Raw genomic sequence first — 23,104 nt, forward strand, 5'->3', positions numbered from 1 at the left:
TTGATTGCTAAAACAATCCCTCCGCGCTCAGATCGTAACTGTCACTTTGTTATTCCAAGAGACGACACACTCGGGCAGCGCTATTATTCTGCTTCTCGTTTTACTGGAGGGACTACAACAATAACCTGAAACAACCAAATGGATTGAATATGTAGGCGATAACTGTGCCCTCGAGTAGCTGTCAAAACAGAGGCCAACGAACCCGAATCAGAACGTTTACTGTCAAAATACACAGCAGCAGCAATATGCTTAAAACCCAGATCTGTGCATGCTCACTGACTGGCATCACTGAGGGTTGTCATGGGGCTTGAGCCCACAGCTGCAAAAGCACCCCCCCACACACACACACACCAACGTCTAACATGTGGCTTTCATGTGCAGTACCAAAATATTTCTCTTTTAGACCCGCAATAATATTTCTGCACTACTCAGCAAATGCACGCCTCTGCCCATGAATTCAAATCCATGGGTGTTTGGAACAGACTATCCAGCTGTGTTTTCAAGACTGGTTTCTTAAGATCTTTCAAAAAAGAAAAAAAAAAGGCAGAGATGCTTGGATCGATAAACTACCAGACAGCCTCTGAGAATAAAAGCCTACTCATTTTGGCATCACTCACTCCCCCACCCCTGCACCTACAGCACAAAGGACACTTTAAAACCCCCAAGCCAGAGGGCCCAACTCTTAAGCTTTAACCTCTGCATTCGACCTCTGACATGCCAGGAATGAGACTTGTCTCTCCAAGAACAAACACTCTTTATTGGCGCTCCACAGTCCTCTGCGCTTCCTCAAGGTTGTACAGTGGTGTGGCACGCTGTGCTTGTGATTTGATTCCATCTCCTTGATGCCCCGCACTACAACGTCTTAACCATCAATTGCCCTGCAGCGGCTCAGCCAAAGCAAATTCCAGAAACAATGTAAAAGCGGCCAGGAGCCGAGTCATGATTTCACAGAGAGGGTTCGAGATCGGAAGCCGATACTGACAGAGACATTCATACAGATTCCAGGCTTCGTCCCGTGTGAGAAACAAAGAGCATCATCACCACCTCCCTTGTTCCTCCCATGGCCTCCCTGCAAAGCCTGACTGCTGTGAGGCCAGACGGGCGATCCTCTTGTCAAATGGCTCATCTCATGTGCGGCTGGAAATAAGACCCGGTTTGAAGCTCAATAGGGCCACAACAAGTCCCCTTATGATGGAGCAACTCACTTCATCCACCACTGATGTGCACCAAGCTGACAGACACACGTCGGCCATTCTGTGTCCCAGGTGGAATATTAGAAATGACTTTTAGGAATTGAACTAATGGAATATCTGGTACACGGAATAGCGCAAGCCCAGTGGAACGAAGTCCGGACACAGGGGTGTCGAGATCTATAATGTCCAGGGAGATAGGAGCTTGAGTCAGTTCGTCATCTGAAGGATAGCACCACCCCTACAGCGCACTGTCCCTGTGTACTATACTGGGAAATTGGTTTTGTAATGTCTGGGCCAGCAGAGCACCACTTACTGGTCCACCAAAACCACTTATAGAAGCAATCTGGTGTTCCTAATAGACCTACCTTTCCAGGAACTGAACAGGCCCAGCCTTGCTTATCTTCTGAGATCTTTCCAAAATTTCAATGAATAAGGGTACTTATATATACGCTAGGGAGCTTCTCTATTTAAAGAGATAATCGTCAATCAAATAGCTTCTTCATTTTCTGCACACATACGCGCTCATGTGCGTGGATCACTTGTAAAACTAAAGCTGCTGCCAATCGCTTAACCTACTGTAGTTGCACATGGAAAGATGCATCTTTTTAGTCTTTGGTAACAAAAAAACTGCAGTGGTCATTAACGAACAAGCAGGCTAAAATAAGAAAACTGAGACAAACCCTTCAGGTTAAACAACGGTTCTTATTCTAGCATTTTGTGCACAGCAGAAATATAAATGTTGAAAGCATCAAGCCAAGTTATAATACTGTAGCTAATATGCGATCCACGAATGACAACAGAAAGACGAACACTAATACTTACATGTGCTCCACACTATTTTAATATGCAACACAGATCTAACGAGACAGCACTCATCTGCCTCTAATCTTCTGCATTCACCTGGGGGTCACGATGTCAAAGGTGAAGTTAGAGTGCGGCAGACAAAATCAGGAAGAAAGAAATTCTCTCTATTAAAACTAGATGTTCAATTTAGAAAGGCCCTGAGGCACTGAAAATCAGAAAGCTAGGGAAGGCCTCCATTTGAGAGTCAAATTATGTCAGTGACCACTTCTGTTTTCTTTCACACATGGGGGCAAACACTTACTAAGCTCTTTTGTACACTCCTGCATCAGCAGCTAGATTCATTTTCTCTTCAACACAGACAAGCTTAAACTGATATTTACGTCAGTCATGAGCCATGTGAGGGTGTCGCCCCCAACAGTGGATATCACAAACATTTGAAAGAAATATTTGGATCTTTCAAAACAGACATACAAGAAGGCAAAAAATACCAAAAAGTTGCAAAAAAAAAATCGGAAGTCAGCTATAGCAATCTATTTGTTCCGAACCCTTGAATCTTTTTTCAGTTCTATTTTTCTAGGGCAGACTGTATCACATGGACCATGAATGTTTAACAGACACCTATATTAACTGTTTGTTCTCCAGATCTCCTGGGATTTTGTGATGGATCTCTTTGACTCTCTCCAAGCCCTAAGAGAAGTAGAAAAATTTTTTCCCATATCGGACACAATTTCAAAGTGCAAATGAGGCAAAAAGGAGAGTTACAAACATTTGGTTTGTTGTTTCTCCTCCTACTGCAGACTGTCTGAAAAACAGTTCATTACATTTGCTCCCTTCTCAAAGTGTTTGCAGAAGGACGTTACAGCCTTGTGGTTTGGTGACGTAAGGAGAAGATCAGTAACTGGAAAATTAACTTTCTGAATGTCCTTCTTCAGACAGAGGCTCTGCAGACATTTTCTTTTGTCCTTGGTGTCACAGGTGGTAACAAGCACATTCATTATTTAAATGATTGCAGTTTATAACTATCCATCCACCCACTTTCTAACCTCTTTATCTAATTCATGGTTGCAGGATAGCTGGTGCCTATCACAGCAAGCAATGGGTACAAGGCAGGGTACACTCTGGATGGGACGCCAGTCCATCGCAGGGCAGATATACAGAGACAAACACTGACACCAGGGCTAAGTTTTCCAGAAGCCGATTAACCTACCAGCATGTCTTGGGACTGTGGGAGGAAACCGGAGCACCTGCAGAAAACCCAAGTGAACACACAAACATACAAACTCCACACGAACAGCCTTAGTGCTCCAGTATGCTCCCCACACACCAGCTATAAGTGGGTAGAAGAACAGAGTGATGACGCCAGTCCAGGATTATTAGGAGGCCATGGTTGGTAAAGACCAAGGGGAATTTAGCTAGGACACAGGGGTTATACCCCTACTCTTTACGAGGAACGCCCTGGGAGAATCAGAGAATCAGGACCTTGTCTCACCAGAATGACAGCGCCTTTTTACAGTATAGTGTCCCCGTCACTAGACTGGGGCATTAGGACCCACACAGACCACAGAGTGAGCGCCCCTTGGTGGCCCCACTAACACCTTTCTCAGGAGGTCTCCCATCCAGGCTCACACCTGCTTAGCCTCAGTGGGTAGCCAGTTGTGAATTGCAGGGTGATATGGGGCCGAGACAGGAAATTTCTGAGGCAGGTGCTAAAGGAGTGACTTGGGACTACATACAGTTTGGACATGTCTTCCTCAGAACCCTGGGGAGAATCCCGAGCGAAGCCTATGGGTTTGGGTGGATGCTAGCCTGCCGTCAGAGTCAAAATGAGTCTGGCGAAGGACACAGTGGGGATGGAGGACGGGGGTTACTGTGGTCAAGAAGAGGTCCTGCCAGCTTGTCGATCTCCTGGCTCTGTGCTGTCCCAGCGCCCGTGACCCCACAGGCGTCTGCCGCCGACCACAGCAGCATCAGCACAGGAATGCAGTGCTACTCCCTGTGGGAAGTGCAGGCCGGCTCTAATCACCATGTTGCCGAGGTACCATTGCTAACCACGCACTTTGCACTCAAAATAAACCGTGGCCAAACTAGGCGCTCACCAGCTACAGAAACCTGTAATTTCAGATCCACAGGACCAACAGTGTGCACAAACGAAACATTCAGCTATACTGGGTATCTATTTGTTCGGGGCCGTTTCCAAGAGGTGGTTTTAAATATAGGGCCCTCTCACGTGTGGGAGATTAGTTTACTGGAAAACTCTCCTTCCTGCTGATGCTTAGTGGTTTGAATCCGTCCAAGTCCTGTCAAAGTTTTTCACTTGAAGTAGAACAGAGATACTGGGAGGTACACTGACCAGAAAATGAAATTCTCAAAAAGGTGATTCAGCCAATATAACTGATATAATATAACCGATCCAACAGCCTCATCCAGATGTTTCTAGAACGAATCCAGAGTATTGGCTTCAAAAACATGGTTTAGGAGCTTGTTCCACACTCCCACAGCCCTTAATGTAACCATTAATCTGCCCTGACTGAAAGAATCCAGGGTATCAGCTTCAACAAAATAGCTGGGTAGCTTACGTAATTTTGTAGTAAAATTCTCTTTCAGTCCCTCTTTGAAGAGAATTATAGTCCATATGCCAGCAATTAAATATACTTGAAAAAATTTAAACAAAAGCTCTAGATAAAATGCTGATTTGAATTAAAGTTTCGCAGTATTTTAACAATATTTATTCATCAAAATATAGACGATTGGAAAGGAAAAAGTTTTTTTAAACAAATTTTTGTTGCAATGTTCACTGAAGCAATGTATTGTGGCATAAAAAATTAGACTGCAGTTAGAATCAGTCTATGTTCTGTTAATTAACAGGGTATAAGGTCTCTCCCATACATGAAAGGACAAAGCACTGAATGCATAACTGCCCTTAACAAGGAGCATTTTGTGCAAAAGTAAAAAGTCCAGAGTGCAGAGGAGTTCTGCATGTGTTTCGCCCACAAAAAAAGGTAAGAAGACCGTCTTAAGCCCTGAAGTACTTGGAGATCCAACAGCAGAGATTGAGAAATGGGTCTTTCCGTAGTCCATGACATTCTCCAGAGGTCAGCATTCATTCTCCACCAACAGCACAAGGAACTGCAGCGTCACAGCAAAGAAACAGACAAAACCTCAGACACACAAGCAGAACAGACCGAGCCCGGAAGAAGAGCCGACAGTCTGGGCAGGCTGTGGGCCTGTCCTGCGCGATGGTGGGCCTGAGCAGGCTCCACAGCGGTGCGCAGGTGCGAGGGGGAGGGCCGGCGCGAGACGCGGCCAGCTCAAGCCCAGGCGGCCGGCACAGCTGCGTCAGCATTCACCGCTAGCAGACCATGACCAGGCCGGCTAGAGGGTCAGCCCGATGGAGGCCCGCCTTTGTGCTGCTGATACGCAGAGGGGTTCTGTTAAGGAAAGGCAGTTCCAGTCATGGAGCCTACAAAGTGCGCCCGGAGGTTTGGCGTCTCACCCCAGCGGCGGTCAATAGCCGGCCCAGCCCTGCGGACTGCTGGTGGCTCAATGGCACCTCCACAGGCCTGGCCCTCCGGGACCCAAATATTTTAGAAACAGGACCTCCTTTCTTTCTTTGAGCTTTTCAAGAGGAGACGTTTTCCGCCTCAGTGATGGGCCATGTTTCTCTTTCAGATCTGCTCTGTAACCATGGTGCCTTTCACCATCCTGTTGAAAAGCTAACCTTTGGGGTCTAGCTGCCCACTCTCTCCCCCTTACTCTGCTTTTTGCGCCCTGTTGGACACTACTGAACCACCCCAGGGACAGACAACCGATTTTGTCTGGGGGTGTTCGCGACAAAACGCAAATTCTGGTGTATTTTGTGTGCCTACAACTCATTAGGAAAGTATTTTCTTTGTTAACACAAAGAATGGGGATAGTTCTGCCACAACACAGTCCAAATTCTAAATCAGTGAACGTTCAGTTTAAAAACTCACTTTCCTTTATTTCTTTCCCCCTTTTCTTCCACCCAAAAGGTGCTCTATAAAGTAGAGGCATAGGGATCTTGCTGACATCATCCAACAAAGGTCTGGCAGAAACTGTCTTTCTTTAGGTGAGTGACTCTTGTTTACAGATATTACAGAAGCTGTGTGGTAATTCTCCAATGACGAGCAAAAATTCCAGGGTTTCACTGCACTGATGAGTAAGCAAGTCATTGCTGTGGATCTCTCTTTAAAAAACAAAGTGGGAATTTTCAGTGCAATTAATTACTAACCAGGGAAACTGGAACTATTACTGTTCACAACAGTGCTGTTTGTTAGGTGTGTCATGCCTTTTTTTAAAAAAAAACAAACATCTGAATTCTACAGTATATTATTAGGTGCTGTTTAAAAACCACTGGAGAACTGAAGTGGAGAAGCTGTGCACTAGTCCAGTCGGAGCCAGTCCAACGAAACACGAACCTGAAAGCACAGGAAGATGGGGAAGTGCATTTAAATTCAAAAACAGAAGGCACTTCTTCAGCCAAAGGGCTGTGGGAGTATGGAACAAGCTACACAGGCTTGTCATGCAAGCCGATAATCATTCAAGAAATGGCTGGACCAGATCCTTGGATTAATAAACTACTGAGCTCCAATGGGATGGATAGACTGAATGGCCATGCTTTCTTTGTGACCTCGTTTATGTTCTCATGCCAGATTTGTGCTGGAAGGGACAGGTTTCCTAATGAGCAGTAACACAGAGAGCCTGGACAAGAGATGAAGTGGGGATTCTCTTGTAGGTGGAGTGACCTTGCCTGCCATGTGGGGAGAGCTCTTGCACCTTGACCTGATGGGAGATCTGGTCTCTTGACCATATCGCACCACCGACCGACGCAAACAGTCTTCAAACGGGCCAGATAGGCCACACAGCCCAGGAAAACATGTTTCTATCATTCTAGGACTGGCTGCACTCACGTTGAGACTCAATCACCTACTGATCCATGACGCCAAAGCCTTGAACAACAGGGCAGGGAGTGGCAGTAGAGAACAGGGCACGGTGTTGTGCAGCCGTTACTCTATTAAACGCCAATCAAACTTTTTCAGCCTTACTTACAGTCGACTCGAGGGTTAGGGATTGAGTAGCGCATAAAGCCAAATCCATGTACAGTACAGTCAACTTTTACCCTTTAAATCTGATAAACCCCCCAACTAACCTCTTAAGGTAATTCAATATACTAAATATAACTATCAAAACAGTAAATAAAAGCATATAAGACAACCGTATAGACTCACTCACTAGCTCCCGTAGGCGTGCTTGACGATTTCTTCACAGAATAAAACATTTTTCCAACATTTTTTCTTTCCTGGAGCCAAGTGCATGTCAGCTGTATTCACTAGGACAACAATCAATCTGTGGCAATCAACAATCAAGAACTAATCTTCTTAGTTGGATACAGCACCTACTTTTAGAGCACACTGCATTTCCTACCAAAGCAGCATGTCAGTCTCCTTCGAAATACCCAGATGGTAGGTTGTATGAGCTGGAGGACATCCAGCCTGCATTGCTAGGCCTCTTTTTAGCACTTTATTAATTTAAGAGCATCATTAAGGAATTTTAAAGGAATTACACAACTCCAACCCTCAAGGTCATGTTGGGTCTGTTTTCCATCCCATCTGGGATCTTTATTGGCTAATTGAACTCATTATTTTCATAACTGAGCCAACCTGACTTCCTTCCAGCCTCTGATGTTGCCAATGAATCGAACGAGACTGCCAAAAACCTGTTGCAGCTGGTTTCGTCAGAGCAACAAAGACACCTCTGTCCAGTCTACAGGTATACACCTCTGGTCTTTTCAAAGACAGCTCATTACACTGCCCCTACACGATTTCCAGGACCTTGTATTAAAACAACGTCAGGCTCACACGTGGCACGCCTGTGAAGACTGGTATTCTCCATCGCATGGCTTGCATCTTGGTTTTCAGCAAATAAGCCAAAACTCGCCTGGTCGGTTTAGTAATTGAACCCAAGTGTTGGATCTGCAACACGTCACAGGGAAGCATGCTCCTGCCTTCGCTGGGACTGCACTTTTTTGCATTGCAGCAGGAAAAGCAAAAGCGGTTATAACATGCCACTGCATCTGCTAAAAAGATGACTTTCTTAAGTGACTGATTCGCTTTTGGAATGCAAACGTTCTGGAGCTGGGATCGGAGCCGGGTAAAAAGCACACAGTACACGCGCTGATGCCCAAGAACCGTGATGTAGCTCTGTTAGTCATTCTGCCATTTCCTGCCTGTCAGATAGTACACTACCTTGTTATACAGCAGAGCTACTATGTGGAGCCACACTCAGATAAGCACCTCTTAAAGTAGTCAACTTTCCCAATTTCTTTAGTGCACCTACACTTATTTTATACAGACCGATCGGCTGATGTATAATATTAATATTCTTAGATTTACACAACACTTTTTTGGACATTCCACTCAAAGGGCTTTACAGGTAAGCAGGACTCTCCTCCACCAGTGTGCAGCCCCACCTGGATGATACAATGGCAGCCGTAGTGCACCAGTACACTCACCACACACCAGCTATCAGGAAACCATGATTGGTAAATACCAGGGAGAAATTTGGCCAGGACACTGGGGTAACACACCTACTCTTTTTTGAGAAACATCCTGGGATTTTAATGAGCAAGGAGAGTCAGTTTCATGTCTCATCCAAAGGACAGCTCAAACAACATATGCAGATTAAACAGATAAATGATTGACAGACCCAACTAAGAGTTTGCATCAAAGGGGAATTGTTTAATGAAAAGGGACAGGGATAATAAGAAAAAAACAATTAGTTAACCGATTTGAAAATAAGAGGAAATAAACTTTAAGGCATTTTGGAACAGCACCGTGTGCTCTCTAGGCTGTGACAATTAAAGAAAGAAATTGGAGTCATTCACTTTATGTCTCCTCTTAATTCTTACTGAACCAGCAGCAACTTCAATCACCAGGTTCATTCTGTCTGCAACTGAGCTGCAAACAAGTGCACGACTTCAGCAGGGGTTCCTGCCCCAGTATGTGTCCCATTTTGTGCTAGGTGGTATATCAGCGTTGCACGCAATGTTACAGCAGGCCTATTTTAGAATGGAGGTTTGGAATCAACACATGTAAGTACCATACATACAGTATGAGATGCTTCTGTTCTGTTCAGCCAGCGTGCTTCTGCTCTGCTACCCAATTGCTTGCTGAGCCACTGCTTCTCCCAGTACCCAGCAACCACGTTCACAAGAAACACAATAACAGATGGAACCCTGACAGGCGTGAAACTAGGAGACAAAAAATAAAAATGACAAAAGTCGTTCATTTTCGTCCCAGTGTCAGTGTGTAGGCCTATCAGAGAGGGGCTTCTTCTCCAAAAAGTGGAATATGAATCAATTTTTAACCTTATTAAAGCCATCAACCTCCTCCAAGCCAGCCTCTGCTGTGCGAGAGTCAGCAGGTGCGGAGCAGCCATGTTGTCATACTGTTTCCATAGAGACCGAACAGATAAGCACTGTAATTCTCCCACACACTCCAGTACTGCCCTCCACCCCCTCCCAGACCCCAGTCCCAGCCTTAACAACCCAACAAAACAGCTCTTCAATAAAACACCTGCAGTTCTGTAAGCCTGGCACTTAGGCAACTTTATGTGACTTTGGAGAAGCAGACCAGTGCAATATTCTCCACATTAACTCACTGACAGCGGGCCTAAATTAGCAGTCCTGATACAGCAAGGTTTATGGGGCCGTCATCCACGCTGACAAGCAATTTGTTTTAATTACGCCTGTCATATGTATAAAAAAATGAACTCATCACATCTGGACGTAGTTCAAGAAGCAAAGAAACATAGGACAGAAAGTTAACTGCTTTACTTCAGAAAAGAAAAACAGCACAGTGTCAATGACTTTAAGGACTTTGAACACTTGTTTCAAATTCCCTATTTGTGTTTTCTGCTCAAGACTAAAAAGGTTCAGTTCCTTATGCCTGTCAGTGAAGCATATTGTTTTAAGCCCCAGAATGCACCAGAATCAGGAGCAGAAATATCTTTGGTGTCCACAAATATACACAATATTCTAAATGAGGCTTTAATGGTACATTATACAATTTTAACACAACACCCTGTGATTTAAATTCTATTCGGTTGACTGTGTATCTTAATGTTTTGTCTTTTTTATTCCCTAAATTGTAGAAGATGTAAATGGTGTGTCATCATAAACACTTTTTTGTAAGTAACCTCAGTGTTTCCCATTTTGTATTTACAGAATATGTTTTTACTACCTGCATGTAAAACATTTTGTAAACAATCACCCAACCCACAATGCTGGTAATATAATGAGCACAGAATATGCACTAAAATAATGTTTTATTGATTTTAATAAGGCTGAAGATTGGTTCTTAAGTAAATGACTTCTGAGCTAGGTCTATTCAAATATACTGTACTGATAAACACTGGTGTTTTACAAAATAGTCTGTGTTAGAAACAAACATGTCAAGCCACATAATTTGGAGATAATAATTTCACAAAACAGTTAAGACACTCAATGTGAGTCACTGAAGAAGAATTGTTTTGGTTTTTTTTATTCAGTGATCAGAATAGAGGCTTCCATGTTCCCAGAGCAAAAATAGAGATTTATGTTCAACAGGCCTGTCATTCCCATTTATCAACAGCAGTAGCTGTCAAATCTGGTCTATCAAAGAAGAGGATAAGGACAGCCAGTTCCGACCTGTGAACTCGACACACTCCTTTGCACAAAGAAAAACTAACACACAATACAGAACAAAAAACAGCTTAATAGGATCCTTCAAGAAACAGCTCAGTAAGCCTCAGAAAAAGGAAAAAATCAACAGAGAGGAAACGTAACATGTATGTAACAACTTCAGATCCACAGGGCCTCTAAAGTCACTTCTCATTGTTTTTATTAGCCATCCAACCTGTGATGTTGAAGGTTAAATTAATTTGGCTGCTCCTCATCTCTCAGGACTTAGGCTGCTGTTAATAAACTGAACATGCCTGAATGTATAAAAATAGGACGATGTATTTTGCAGGCTCCCCCGCACAACTGTGCATGATTGGTACAAATTATCACTCCCCTGCCGGTGTCTGCCTCACATCTCTCATACTGGATCCACCGCAAGGCATCTGTTCAACTTTTCCATTCGCCGATCCTCTCAACATCTGGATTCCCTTCCTCCGAAAACGTCTCGTTGCAAGGAGAGGTTTTCAGGCAGGAAGGCTTCTGTGAATCACAATGGGCATTGCGCACGGTGACGACCTGCCTGTCACCGTCTGGAAGGCTGGGCCTCGCAGATCGAGCCCAGGCGAAGCCCGAGGAGCTCGCGCTAACGAGAGGCACGCAGCGCCCCTGTGGCAACCGCATCGAAGAAACGTCACTGAAAACAGGAGCCCGGCTTTGAAAAGCCCTCCCATTTACGAGGCCCGGAAACAACCAGCGTGCTGAGAGAGAGCGTGCGGTGGTTTGAGGGCACTGTGGGGCACTCGGAAAGTTGTAAGTTGCATATTGCCTATTGTAAAAAATCAAGGAGCATCAGAAACAAACTAAAGTCTGAAACTTCCACATTAGCGGGCAATTACTGCATGGTTTTATTGGAATCACAGAAACTAGGGCAAGCGAAGATGCTTGGAAGTGCATTTAAAACCAAGAACAAGAGGCACGTCTTTACCCAAAGGGTTGTGGGAGTCTGGAACAAGCTACCCAGCCATGTCGTTGAAGTCAATGCCCTGGTTTCTTTCAAGAGTCTCTTGGATCAATTAACTGCTAACTACCATGTAGGCTAGAGGGTCTGAATGGCCTCCTCTCATTTGTTCTTGTATACCATATATATTTCTCTGTTCCATTTTGAAAGGAAAAGAAAAGAGACACAATGTTTCGCCTGTGGAGCCTTCTTCAGGTGTATCAGACAGTTAAACCTGTATAATATACCACTAAAACCTCATTTAGAATATCATGTATATTTGTGGACTCCACATTAGGAAAAAAAATATACTTCTGCTCTGGATTAAGATGCAATCTGGGGCTTAAGGCAATATGCTCCACTGACAGGTTGAAAGAACTTTTTCACATGTAAAAAAGGCTCCACAAGCAAAACGTTGCGTCTCTTTTCTTCTCTTCTCAGTGTGGAATAAACCTTTACTTGTTCCTTTGCAGCCTACACATGCTGACACAGCTCCCTACTTGACTGTATCCCTCTGTTACTGGGGCTCACTTCAAGACAGCTATTTTCCACAATACCGTACAATTTTTTTTCCCGTCCAGCCTTTGAAAAGTGTTAGCTGCACAAAAACGCTCGTGTTAGCTGCACAAAGGAAAATGGTGACGAATTCTACCAAGACAGAAAGGACTGAATTTCCCTGCGGGTTACCGTGTGTGAGGTCTGTCCTTATTGGCTCTCTTGGCAGGGCAAGTGGCAAACAGAGGAGAGAATCACTGCAGCCGCATCTTAGAAGTGACCTGCCAGCACCTTGACAAAGATGTTAAAGAAAGACCACTGAAAGACCATCCTGGAAGACAGAAACAAGGGAGGGGAAGAAAGGAACCTCTTTCTGACACGAAACAGGGGGCTTTGGTTGTCTCGTAAGGAGTACAGCACCTCAGAGTTTCCCCTGGCCGGCAGATTCGGCTCAGCTCTTTTTCACAGACAGGCAGCTCTAGGTCTTATTTTTGGGCCAATTACACCAGGGTCAGAGAGGAAGAGAGCAAGAAGGGTTGAGGATATACAGTAGGAGAGAGCTGGCAGGTCTGTCTGTCTGTGACTCAGTCTATCTAGAAATGCTGGCAGAACGCGGTGAGCTTCAGCCAGGGCAGACCCGGCCCGTGCCTCCTGGACAGTGCTCCCCAGACTGTGGTCCGCAGAGCGCCTGCGGTCAAGCAGCAGATTTCACCAGTCCATGGATCCCTCCCCAGAACGGGCTTGTTTACTACACGCAGAAGCTATTTCCCACATGAACAGAACGTTCAATTTAGGTTACATGACTTTGTTCATTTGTTTTCCATTTTAACTTCTGTCTAATGCTGAAGTCTGCAATTTTTTATACAGATCACAAACAAGAGGAGGCTATTCCTGCTGGTTTGGTTTCTCTTAGCTTTTTGATCCAATAATCTCACGCGTACCTTTTTTCGTAGGATCTCAGAGAATCTGCTTTATTAATATGGCCGGGTAGATTTATCTCACCTAATATCCGGTGAGTCACATGACATATAGTAAGCCATCGATTGATCTGCTTACCTTTAAGTGTTACAAAGCAATCATTTATGACTCACTTAAGTTTCTTGAGTATCTCTCCATGGATTCAAAAATACTGATGCAAAGTACTGAATTTTTATACACTTATACTAAAGGTAGGTGAGGCCAAAACCTTTTTTAAAAAGTTTATTTAAATCCGATCTTCTCGCCAGATTTAGAATATGCTTCACAGTGTGCGCTCTTATTTCACGGCCTGTGCTGTGTGCTCCCTTCACCTGATGAACTGCAAGAGGACTCCAAACCAAACCGAGTCCTGGCAAACCCTGCCAGGAAGACATCTGTCTAACCTCACCACATACCTGATCAGCAGAAGAAAATGAATCACTCCACTGAAAAGCACAAGAACCTGATTTTCACTCCCTAACCAAGGAGAAAACCAGATCTGGCAACAGTAGAGGCTTTAAAATTGGACCTTCATTATCCTGGAAGCATAACACATTTAAAACATAAATCCATGTGTCTGTTTAGACAGAGCTGCCCCCCACATCCCCCATCAACAGTTCAACAGCATGGAAAGATGCCAATTTCTCCTTTTCTGCTGTGTGGGAGGATATGATTCAAAGATCCGCAACACGAGGAAGCATAAAAAATCATTTCTTTGGTTATATACCCACATTAAGCGCACTTAATCATACAATCAGAAACATACCAAAAGCTAAAAGCACACTGTTGACCGTAGCACATTCACACAGTGTTCTCTGTTAAAAGAACAGAAGAAGGCTTTATCCCACTGCCACTTCAAAATACCTGTGGGATGAAATCAAAACCTCTGAGAATTACATTAGCTGTTTCCTGCCAGTTCTCCAACATTCCCCCCCCCAGAAATTACACAACCTTAGTATTTATCTGCAAAGTTTTTCATTACAAACCTAGCGTATTAATGTCCTCCATGTTTGTCTTTTATAAATAAAAGACCTCTCTCACAGTCGGGCTACACCCAGTAACTGCTTTCTTCGTGTGTCATGTAGGGCTAAGATCTACCAGAAAATTCCAGTTTCCTTTCACAGTCCAAAGACACACTGGTAGGTTAATTGGCTTTTGGGAAAACTGGCCCTGATGTGAACCTGTGCGTGTCTGAGTTTGCGTCTGTCGGTCCTTTGACGGACTGGCGTCCTGTCCAGGGTGTACCCTGCCTCATACCTGCTTGCTTGCCAGGACAGGCTCCAGGATAGACTCCAGCACCACCTCCATATTGGAAGAAGCGCTTAAAAACTGGATGAGTGTCACAGATCCTGCACAGCTTCTTTATAAATTTGTTGGTATCATTCTAATGTCATTCACACGTTACATACAGTACAACGGCACAGTAACAGTTTTGTTTTTTTCTGTGTGTTGCGGTTTATGGCACATGGATACATTAAAAAGTCCATTTCAGGTGTGGAGCAAACCTAAGCCTGACATGAAGTTCTCAGCAGGCAGTATGCAGCTTCAGCGGAGGAGACACAAGAGCAGGCAGAGGAGACTGCGAGACAGAAACAGGGCCCGAGAGTCTCAGGTAAATGAAATAAATCTGCTCCTCTCTGCATTCTGCTGTAACCCCACAGCACGCAAAAACACTCCTGACAAACTTACTGATTTGATTTGTCATTTGATGCCATAACTGTTCTATAAAATTAGGCAGTTTAATTAGTGGGGCCTATTCTGGTGTCTCACAAATGCCGAAGATCAAGAGACTTTTGCCCTAATAGAAAATCTTTTGTGCACGTCGGTTCGAGAGCAAGAAAGGAAAAGTGATATCCTAACCAGACCTCTCCTATTAAGAAGAACTCCAAATGAAACTGATTAAAGGGTTTAGGGTCATTACAACAGAATTAGGCCCCTGAAAAACCCTTTTCTCTGATTTGGCCTTAAATGATACTAAGAGGCAACTTCAAACGTGGCAGTGGCCACCTAACTGCAGGGCTTTTAAAGAAGCCCCATTTGTCATCCGTTTAAAATCAGACCTCAGATCACTCAAGCCCGGTCTGGTTCCGATCAAGAAGAGGAAGAAGAAAAAAACGCAACCTTTGCAGCCCGCTGACAAATAAAAAAAAAACAGAACTTACGGCAAACAATCAGAAGCCTGATTTTCAGCGCTGCTTCCAACGCAAAAACAAAAAAGAAAAAATAGCAAATATTATTTTCAGTGACTGCAAATAATTAGAGCCAACTTGAGGTGAAATTTAAAACCGCTGCCAGAGACTTTATATTTGGTCATGCTACATCGGAGCTAAAGAATGTTACGCCCTCCCCACACCTCAACCTCCTCACCACTACCTCAAAAAACGAGTACAGAGCCTCTCCCTGCAACCCCTGACTCCCCTCATCCTCTGAGAAAGGAGGGGGTGCCACACATGAGTGCGAATACAGGAAACCCCCAATCCAGCCCTTACAGGAAATACCGCAAGCAAATTGACATGACATTGCCAGCGTTTACTCAAAGCTGGTTGCAATTGAGTTAAATTGGAAGTTCACTGATTGCAACCGGGCCAGAAGGTCTATTAAAGTCATTCTAATTACACTTGAAAAAAGGATGGGGGTGGGGTGGGGGGTTAACGTTCCAATTGCGATAAAAATCGCCTGTTAAAATGGAAAATTGAAATAATAGACCTTCTCAGAGCGAGGCTGCATTGGAGGGACTTCTGAGGCAGTGGTCTCCTCAAGGTTTAATTTCAACCAGAGGGGGGAAAAAAAACTGTACTTCTCTTTCCTTCGTCAGAAAAACTGAAACCTCTATGTGAGGTTTTCGAATATGCTGCAAACCATGGAAAAGGCTATTAAATTGAGGGGTTCGGGAGGTATAAAATCATAATTCACATTTCGAGAATGCCAGAAACATCTGTATTATACACGCGCCTTGTGCTTTCTTTCCCAACTTTTAAACAAACTCCTGTTCAGTTTACTTTAAGGCTGCTCAACATGTGGGCAAGGGTAAGTCAGTGAAGACACTCCCTTTGCGAAGCAGTTAATGTAGCCACTGTGTGTTCAGTCTTTCTGTCTAAAGTTCCAAAGTGTCAAACTGATCAGGACCAGAGCAATATCCCTTAATGAAACGCATACCCCCAGACATACCATAGCTTTTTAAGAAACAGAAGAACTAAGCATCAACCTTATCTGTGCCACACTGTCTGATGCTACAGGTCAGGCTTTCACACAATAGGGTGTTTGGGTCTCAGCCACTTTATGCTGTGCGTTGTATCGAACATGAAAACCCAGTTTAATAATGGAGATTTCCGCATGAACAGGCTGCATTTCACTGGAACAGAATGGAAATTCACCACGTTATAACAGCCCTGAGAGGGCCTGGTCCTCTAAGACAGACCCCGGATTAGTAAAACAGGAATTGTCCTTGCAGTTTCAGGAAGCTGAGACCCGAGAGAGGTTCCCCTCCAACGTACAGCACTGGAACCGCAAAGCCCTGAAGCAGTGACATGTAAACACTCTCAGCACTGCCAAAGAGAGGCGATGCTAGAACTTTAAACATTCCCACTGTTAGCCTGTGTCCCAACTCAAACATTCCCAACCTTTCCCAAGGCTGCGCTGAAGTACCCTGGTCACCCAAGAAGCATCTGCATGTGTACCGTATATGACAGTGAGGGGGAGGAGGAGAAAACCCTTTTGTTCTCATTATCAAGGCTTCCAGTTAAGTATTCCAGGTAAGATAATCCACTGGAAAAATGTAGATTGTGAACTGCATGCACATGCACCACAGTGATGGAAATTACATTGCAGTTGCATAGCAGTTTGGTCCATTTCGGATATGCTGGAGGACGTTTAATGCTTGCGTTTGCGCAAAGCTACTTGGAATAAGGTCACAACCAGGAACTATCCAGCAGCTGCTGTCTGCATTAAGAATCTGCAGCTTGTTGGTCCTAAAAAGGCTCAGACTGCTCTGGAACAGGAGTCCCATTTCCAGTCTTTTCTTATCTGAATCACCCAAGTAGTCGAGGAGAGTGCTTGCGTTTCTAATACTGACAGTGTCACCTGATTCTCGCTCTCAAGAAGGTGATCTTTCCTGTCTAGAACTCTCCAGGTCACGCACTGATCGGATAAAGACTCTACCAGTCAGATAGACAAGACACTTCCAGGGCTCTTTGGTTAAACATACTGTAGCTGTTCTGATCATCAGAAGCTTTCACGGAAATACATGCAACTCCTGCAAGTTACTTAAAGGGTAGCGGTGATTAAATTTTCCACCTAATTTCACTCGCAACTCTAGTTTATTCTGGATGTCTCCCAAGTACAGTATAGGAGGAAACTAGCCAGAGGTTTATTGGAATTGAGATCTTGCGAGGGGGCACAGAGAGGGCAACCCCTTGTGTCCAAAGTGCATTAGATCTTGTCTGGTATGAGGGATTATTTCTTCATTAACTGGTGTCTTGGGTTCAAGGAAAACCAGGAGCAGCAGACAACGGGTGAATTTCCAATGCAACGCTTTCATTTTCTCGCACTACTTCCTCTTTCGAAGATCCTTGCCATGAATCCCAAGGCTGTGGATTTTAAACACACTAATATCTTGGGCTGCACTCTATTTGAACTTGTGCATGAGAAATTCATAAGTTTCCTGTTTGATCAGCAGCTAGGTGTACATTTTACATCCCCAGGTTTCCAATCAAAGACCCACAAAAGAGAATCAGACCATTGCAACACAATCCCATTTCAGCAATAACTTGACTGCCCTAGGAGCAGCATCTTCAAGCCTCCGCCATCCCCTTAACAGTGAAGTAAATGCAAAGATTTGTCACGTGGTATCAGCATCGTTTCAGCTAGATTCGGGCCATCCAGCCAGATCCGTCTCTGCTGATGCAGGGGGTCAGGTTTTTAGAGTTTTCATCCAGGTAGAGGACCAGGTGAGAACATATAATAACTCTGTTTATTATATTGAACAAAAAAGAAGATGCTTGTTTCCGGAAACTAACCACTACTGGACATTCAGAAAATATGTAAAAATGTGCCCTAATGCCCCCTGGACAAAATATACAGTATATAGGACTATCTTAATAAGATATAACAAAATAGTCTGCAAAGTAAATGTAAGTGAATTATTTGCTGATTACCATATTTGGATGCAGAGTACATTACCCCAAAAATTGTCAGGGAAATGGTTGTATGTGCCCTAAGTATAAGGATTAAAAAAAACAAATATAAGAAATGGATACAGCAAGTCATTTTTTCCCCTGAATCAAACATTACAGAATGGGTGCGCAGATGAACCTTCTCCATAAGAGTAACACCATGTGTATAGTGACTCCAGGGGGCACTGCAGATACACATTGCAAAATGGAGATGTAAGTACAAAAAGAAAGAGAAACCTGGAAACTCGCATTGTGAGGGCAAGTTCTGAACGAGTAAAGACCATCCTTTTTGAAGATAATCGAGTGTGTATCCCTTTTCACAGAAGAGAAGAGCAAAAAAAAAAGAAAAGAAATCTAAGCATAGTGCAGACCATGCTGTCCATAGGAGAAAAAACAGAAATTAAAAGAGGTCAGTAACAGGAGCTACAACATTGAGGTTTCCATGCCAGTGTGCTGGTCATGTAATCTCCCTTCTCCTCACACCTGACTCCAGCGTCCATCTAGGAGCAGGGATCTGCACTCCTGATGTTTGAGCGCTCCAATTATGCAGGTTTCATAAGGAACTCCTCAATGACACAGCTGCAAGCAAGGTCAATTTAAAAAAAGCAATACATTCAATCAATTAAGTCATTAGGAGCTCCTGTGGCTCTCCAGGGCAAGGATCAACACTTTACTGCACATGATCCAAGGGCATGTCTCCTTTTATACAAAGGTGCCATTTAGCGCAATCTGCAGGACATGTCTCCATCTGCCAAGGTAATGGAGGAAGTCTTCCCCCCTAAATAATGACCAAGCAGCTACAGTCCACATCTTGAAAATGAAGGTAGTATTTCTAATGCTATGATACTGCCTTCTAGTTTGACTCTTTAATATTATTGCCACATTCATGAATTCAGTTTCACATCTGCAAAACAGTCAAAGAAGCTTTTCTTTCCTCCCTGACTGACCAGATGAAGAAAAATAAATCCGCAGAAATGCTTGATGTTTGATGTGGGCAGTCGTAGGGAGTCATGTGTTGCAGGAGACTGCTAATTCATTCTGGCCCAAGACCACCTCGGAGCCTGAATTTACCACAGTAATCTCAGCAGGGCTGGCTCTGGTCATTACATGGATGGGAGGCCTTTTAACGAAACTCAGGTTTTGCTGTACAGAAGGTGGTGCTGGCCAAACAGTAGGTGGCCACTTTAATGACTGACAAAGGGCAATTGCACTGCAGGAGGTCCCATCATATGGATGAGATTTCATACCAAGATTATGTCCTCATTATGGACATTAAAGGCCCTAAAGTTTTCTCTGCAAGAGCAGGCATGCTCACCTACCTGTCATTGTACAATCAAACCCATGTTGTAAAACCAACCTGACCCCTCCTACTCTAAGTGGAGTTTTATTTCCTGTATCACACCCATCCCCCAGGTCACCAGTGGAAGAAGAGCTCTTGACCTGAACTGGGGTTGCTACTTAAAGCCTAAAAGAACTATGATCAAGTCCTAGATACTTTTTGTGTTTTGCAGACCTGATGATTGAAGGTTGGACACTATACGGATCCGCTAACAAAAGGTGAAACCTGACACCACAGAAGACCAAAGCTAAGATGTTTGCAACCAGCTAATTTCTCTTGTGCAGACAGGATGTCTGGATGATTGAAGGTATTTCTGAGTCAACAAGGCCTTTAAAACAGAACCTCTCCAAAGGGACTAAACTAAACAGTGGAGATGGAATTTGAAGTGGTTGTTTGCCAATAAGTATAATTTTTTTTTGTCTTTGACAGATCAAACGAGCGAATGCAGTTTCAGCGAAGGAAACACTGAAGAGGTTCTAATGTCAAACGCGCGAGTTTTCACAGTGTTTCAAAAGCCAGCTAAACTTCAACTAAAGTTCACAAAACTGCAGTCAACTGGGGGGGGGGGGGGGTTATCCCAACAAACAATGTACTTCTTTTCCTTGTCCGTTATCTCTTGCTTTAAGCTTTAACTGTCGCTTCCAGAAGAAACAATGAGTTCGCAAGGTTTTTAACAAAATCCTCCACATTTTTGTTGCCTTTCCACTGGCTTCGTTTTTCCCTTGGCAAGCAGGCCTGACCACCCCAGCTTCCTCAAGCGCCCCACACGCCTGTCCTCACATCCGTCCTACCCTGGCAACGCGGCGATCAGGCTGAGGCGACAGAAGCACAGTCCCTCTACTGAGCGCCAAGGAGCTGAGCCCCTAATCCTCCGCAGAGTAATCCTTGGCCTAGCTCCTCACGCCTGATGGCAGGAGGGCTCAGGCTAACCGCTCAGGGAAGGTCCATAATAATCCACTTGGAGCTTTCGCACCCACTAAATGTCAAGACGTATGCCTGCCCCAGGCCTGTGATGCCATTAAAATTCGGAGCTACGGCATCCAGCTGTTCCAGAGTTTTATTTGTATTCTTAATTTACGGCCTGCATATTTTCCTGGTTTACTCCCTCCACCCACCCAAGTACACTATCAAACCTTCACAGATTCCTTGATGGAGACTAGAGCCTGTTAAACAGCAGACTCTCCCGCAGACTAAAGAAAAGCCAAAGAAGCAGGTTGGTAAGAAAGATAGGAATCACTCAATACTTTTTATTCTGCTAAAAATATATCCATAGATTTATTAAATTGACACAGTGGTCTACAACAATGTTTATGTCACCATCAAAAACCTTTTCACTCCTAATTTCCAATGACAATCATTCCAGCTTGTTAAGTGCTTTTGCACTTGATGGCTTGCATTTGAACTCTTAACAAGCGCATTACAGGTTTTTACATGATCAATAAAATAGTTTCTCCCAGGTCTTTGGGTGTTGCCAATTTAAAAACACACAGAAAAAACAAAAACATACCCTGGGCCCTCTAAAAACCAAGACTGGACAGCGCCCCCCACCCACGTGGAAAACTCCCATTTTCTCATCCAGTAAGCTCTCAAGACTTTGAGGTTCCTCCAAATTCCTCATCAATGGTACATTGAACAGTTCATAACCAGACACTGTGGCTGCAGTTTGTGTAAAATTCCAGGTCATTATCCTGGGAGAACGCAATATGTTTTTCTGAGTCCCCTGTGCCCGAGCAGTAATAGAGAACATCAATTACAGTCGCAAAAATCCGAGGGAAAAATAATCCCACGATCTGACTTTCGATCCACCCAGGGTTTTTTTTAGTTCTCACTCGTTACGATAAAGCAGATACTAAGCAGCTTCCCTGTAGAAATCGCCTCTCACTTTCAGAAAAAGCCACGTGTTCCACGCTGAAAAAGGTGCGTGTTTCACGATGAGGCAATGAGAAAAATCCCCCCCCCCCAGTGAAATGACTGGCCTCGTGTACAGCCCAAGATTGTGCTCAACCAGTCAGCCTGCACAAAGCGTGCCTTTCAGTCCTGGACCTTCTGACTTTGAAACACACGCAAACTCAACACACCCCAGAAACAGTGACTTGAGCAGATATTCCCGACCTGGAAAACTCCAGCCAGTTACTTTCTTTTTTCAAACACACAAGGAGTATTGTGGAGTATTTGCATGCGCTCTCCACAAAGTCACAATAAAAGCAAACGTACTCATCCGGGCTGATTCACCTCGGCAATGACCAACTGAGTTAACTGGCACTGTCCTGAAAATGCCAGGTGCATTTTAGTAGGACCTATAATAGACAAAATGAAGCACAGATAAAATAGACAGAAAACCCCTCTGGCCTGTGAATCCATCTTCCCATTGTACAGTAGCAGTACTGGGGTCTGGTGTGTATCTGCATTGAAGACACTGATGCATAACACTGAACTCTCCTTATTCTGAGCTATATTATGATATAACAATCCTTTAATATCAACAACCACTCTGAGGTTTTTCAGGCTCTTGATGATCTCTTTCAGTGAGAATCCAGGGAAGAGCTGTGCTCAAACCTTAATCAAGTACTAACTGCGGGCCAGTTTTTGACGAGGCATTTTTAAAGCAGCATGAGGGATCTGTAGAAGGACTTTTAGTTTTGAAAAGAAGGGTCGAAACTTCGAAGGAACTGAGGCTGAGGCCTAAAATTATTTGTAACACCAATACATAGATTTTGAAACTAAAAAAGAAAACAGCCAAATCCTCAATCCTAGTGAAATGCTGATTTTCAGTCTTATCAAACATGTCCAGCACACCACATTGGTTCGGTAAGACAGTTGCAAGACAAGAGGTCAGAGGAGCAGTTTGGAAGCACGACTTGTGTGGAATTCCTCCTACGACAAACAGTTGTTGTTATTCTTCACAGTTGTTAGAGCTGACAGGAAACCATGTGCCGAGAAATGACAAGAATGTGCCAAGTCGCTGGTGGAATTCTCTCCTAACAAAGACGTCGTTCTGTCGCGTCGGCCTGCCAGCTCTGCCGCGCGGACCAACAGTGACCGGCCTGGGCCACCCAGAACGGACAGGACGGCCGCTACTCACCCTGCGGAGGTGCCCAGAGACACAGAGCCCAGCGAGGATCCCAGCTTTCTGGCATCCCACACTTTCACTTCCCTCTCGCGCATCTGAGGGCGAGACAAGGCAGCCGGGTGAGGACGGTCACCTCTCTCCAGGCTCCCCCAGCTGAGTCCGTGTCGAACCCATGTCCACAGAGTCGCCACACAGACTGCAGCCCTGTGGTCCTGAGACTTTCTTTTTGGTTACTCATCGTTTAGAAGCAAAAATCAATCACTGGTTGGTTCCAGATGTGAACAGAAACATCCCCAAAGATTTCAATCCCCAAGATTAAAAAAACTCTGAGAGAAGGGTTTCAAAATCCCAAACAAGTGCGTTGCGTGTGGGCGAAGGAATTCACATATTTGACACAAATT

At 44.3% G+C, this 23,104-nt stretch overlaps 1 protein-coding gene across 1 annotated transcript in view; it reads right to left on the reverse strand.

The window, feature by feature from the left end:
* Positions 1–23,104, reverse strand: part of coro7 (coronin 7) — a 190,304-nt gene that overhangs the window by 104,052 nt on the left and 63,148 nt on the right. The window contains exon 9 of the mRNA XM_088936562.1: positions 22,716–22,798. Within this exon, the coding sequence (XP_088792688.1) occupies positions 22,716–22,798 (83 nt within the window). The remainder of the gene's footprint in view (positions 1–22,715; positions 22,799–23,104) is intronic.

Source organism: Atractosteus spatula, chromosome 18 (genome assembly GCF_055471065.1).
Source record: "Atractosteus spatula isolate fAtrSpa1 chromosome 18, fAtrSpa1.hap1, whole genome shotgun sequence".
Taxonomy (NCBI): Eukaryota; Metazoa; Chordata; class Actinopteri; order Semionotiformes; family Lepisosteidae; genus Atractosteus; species Atractosteus spatula.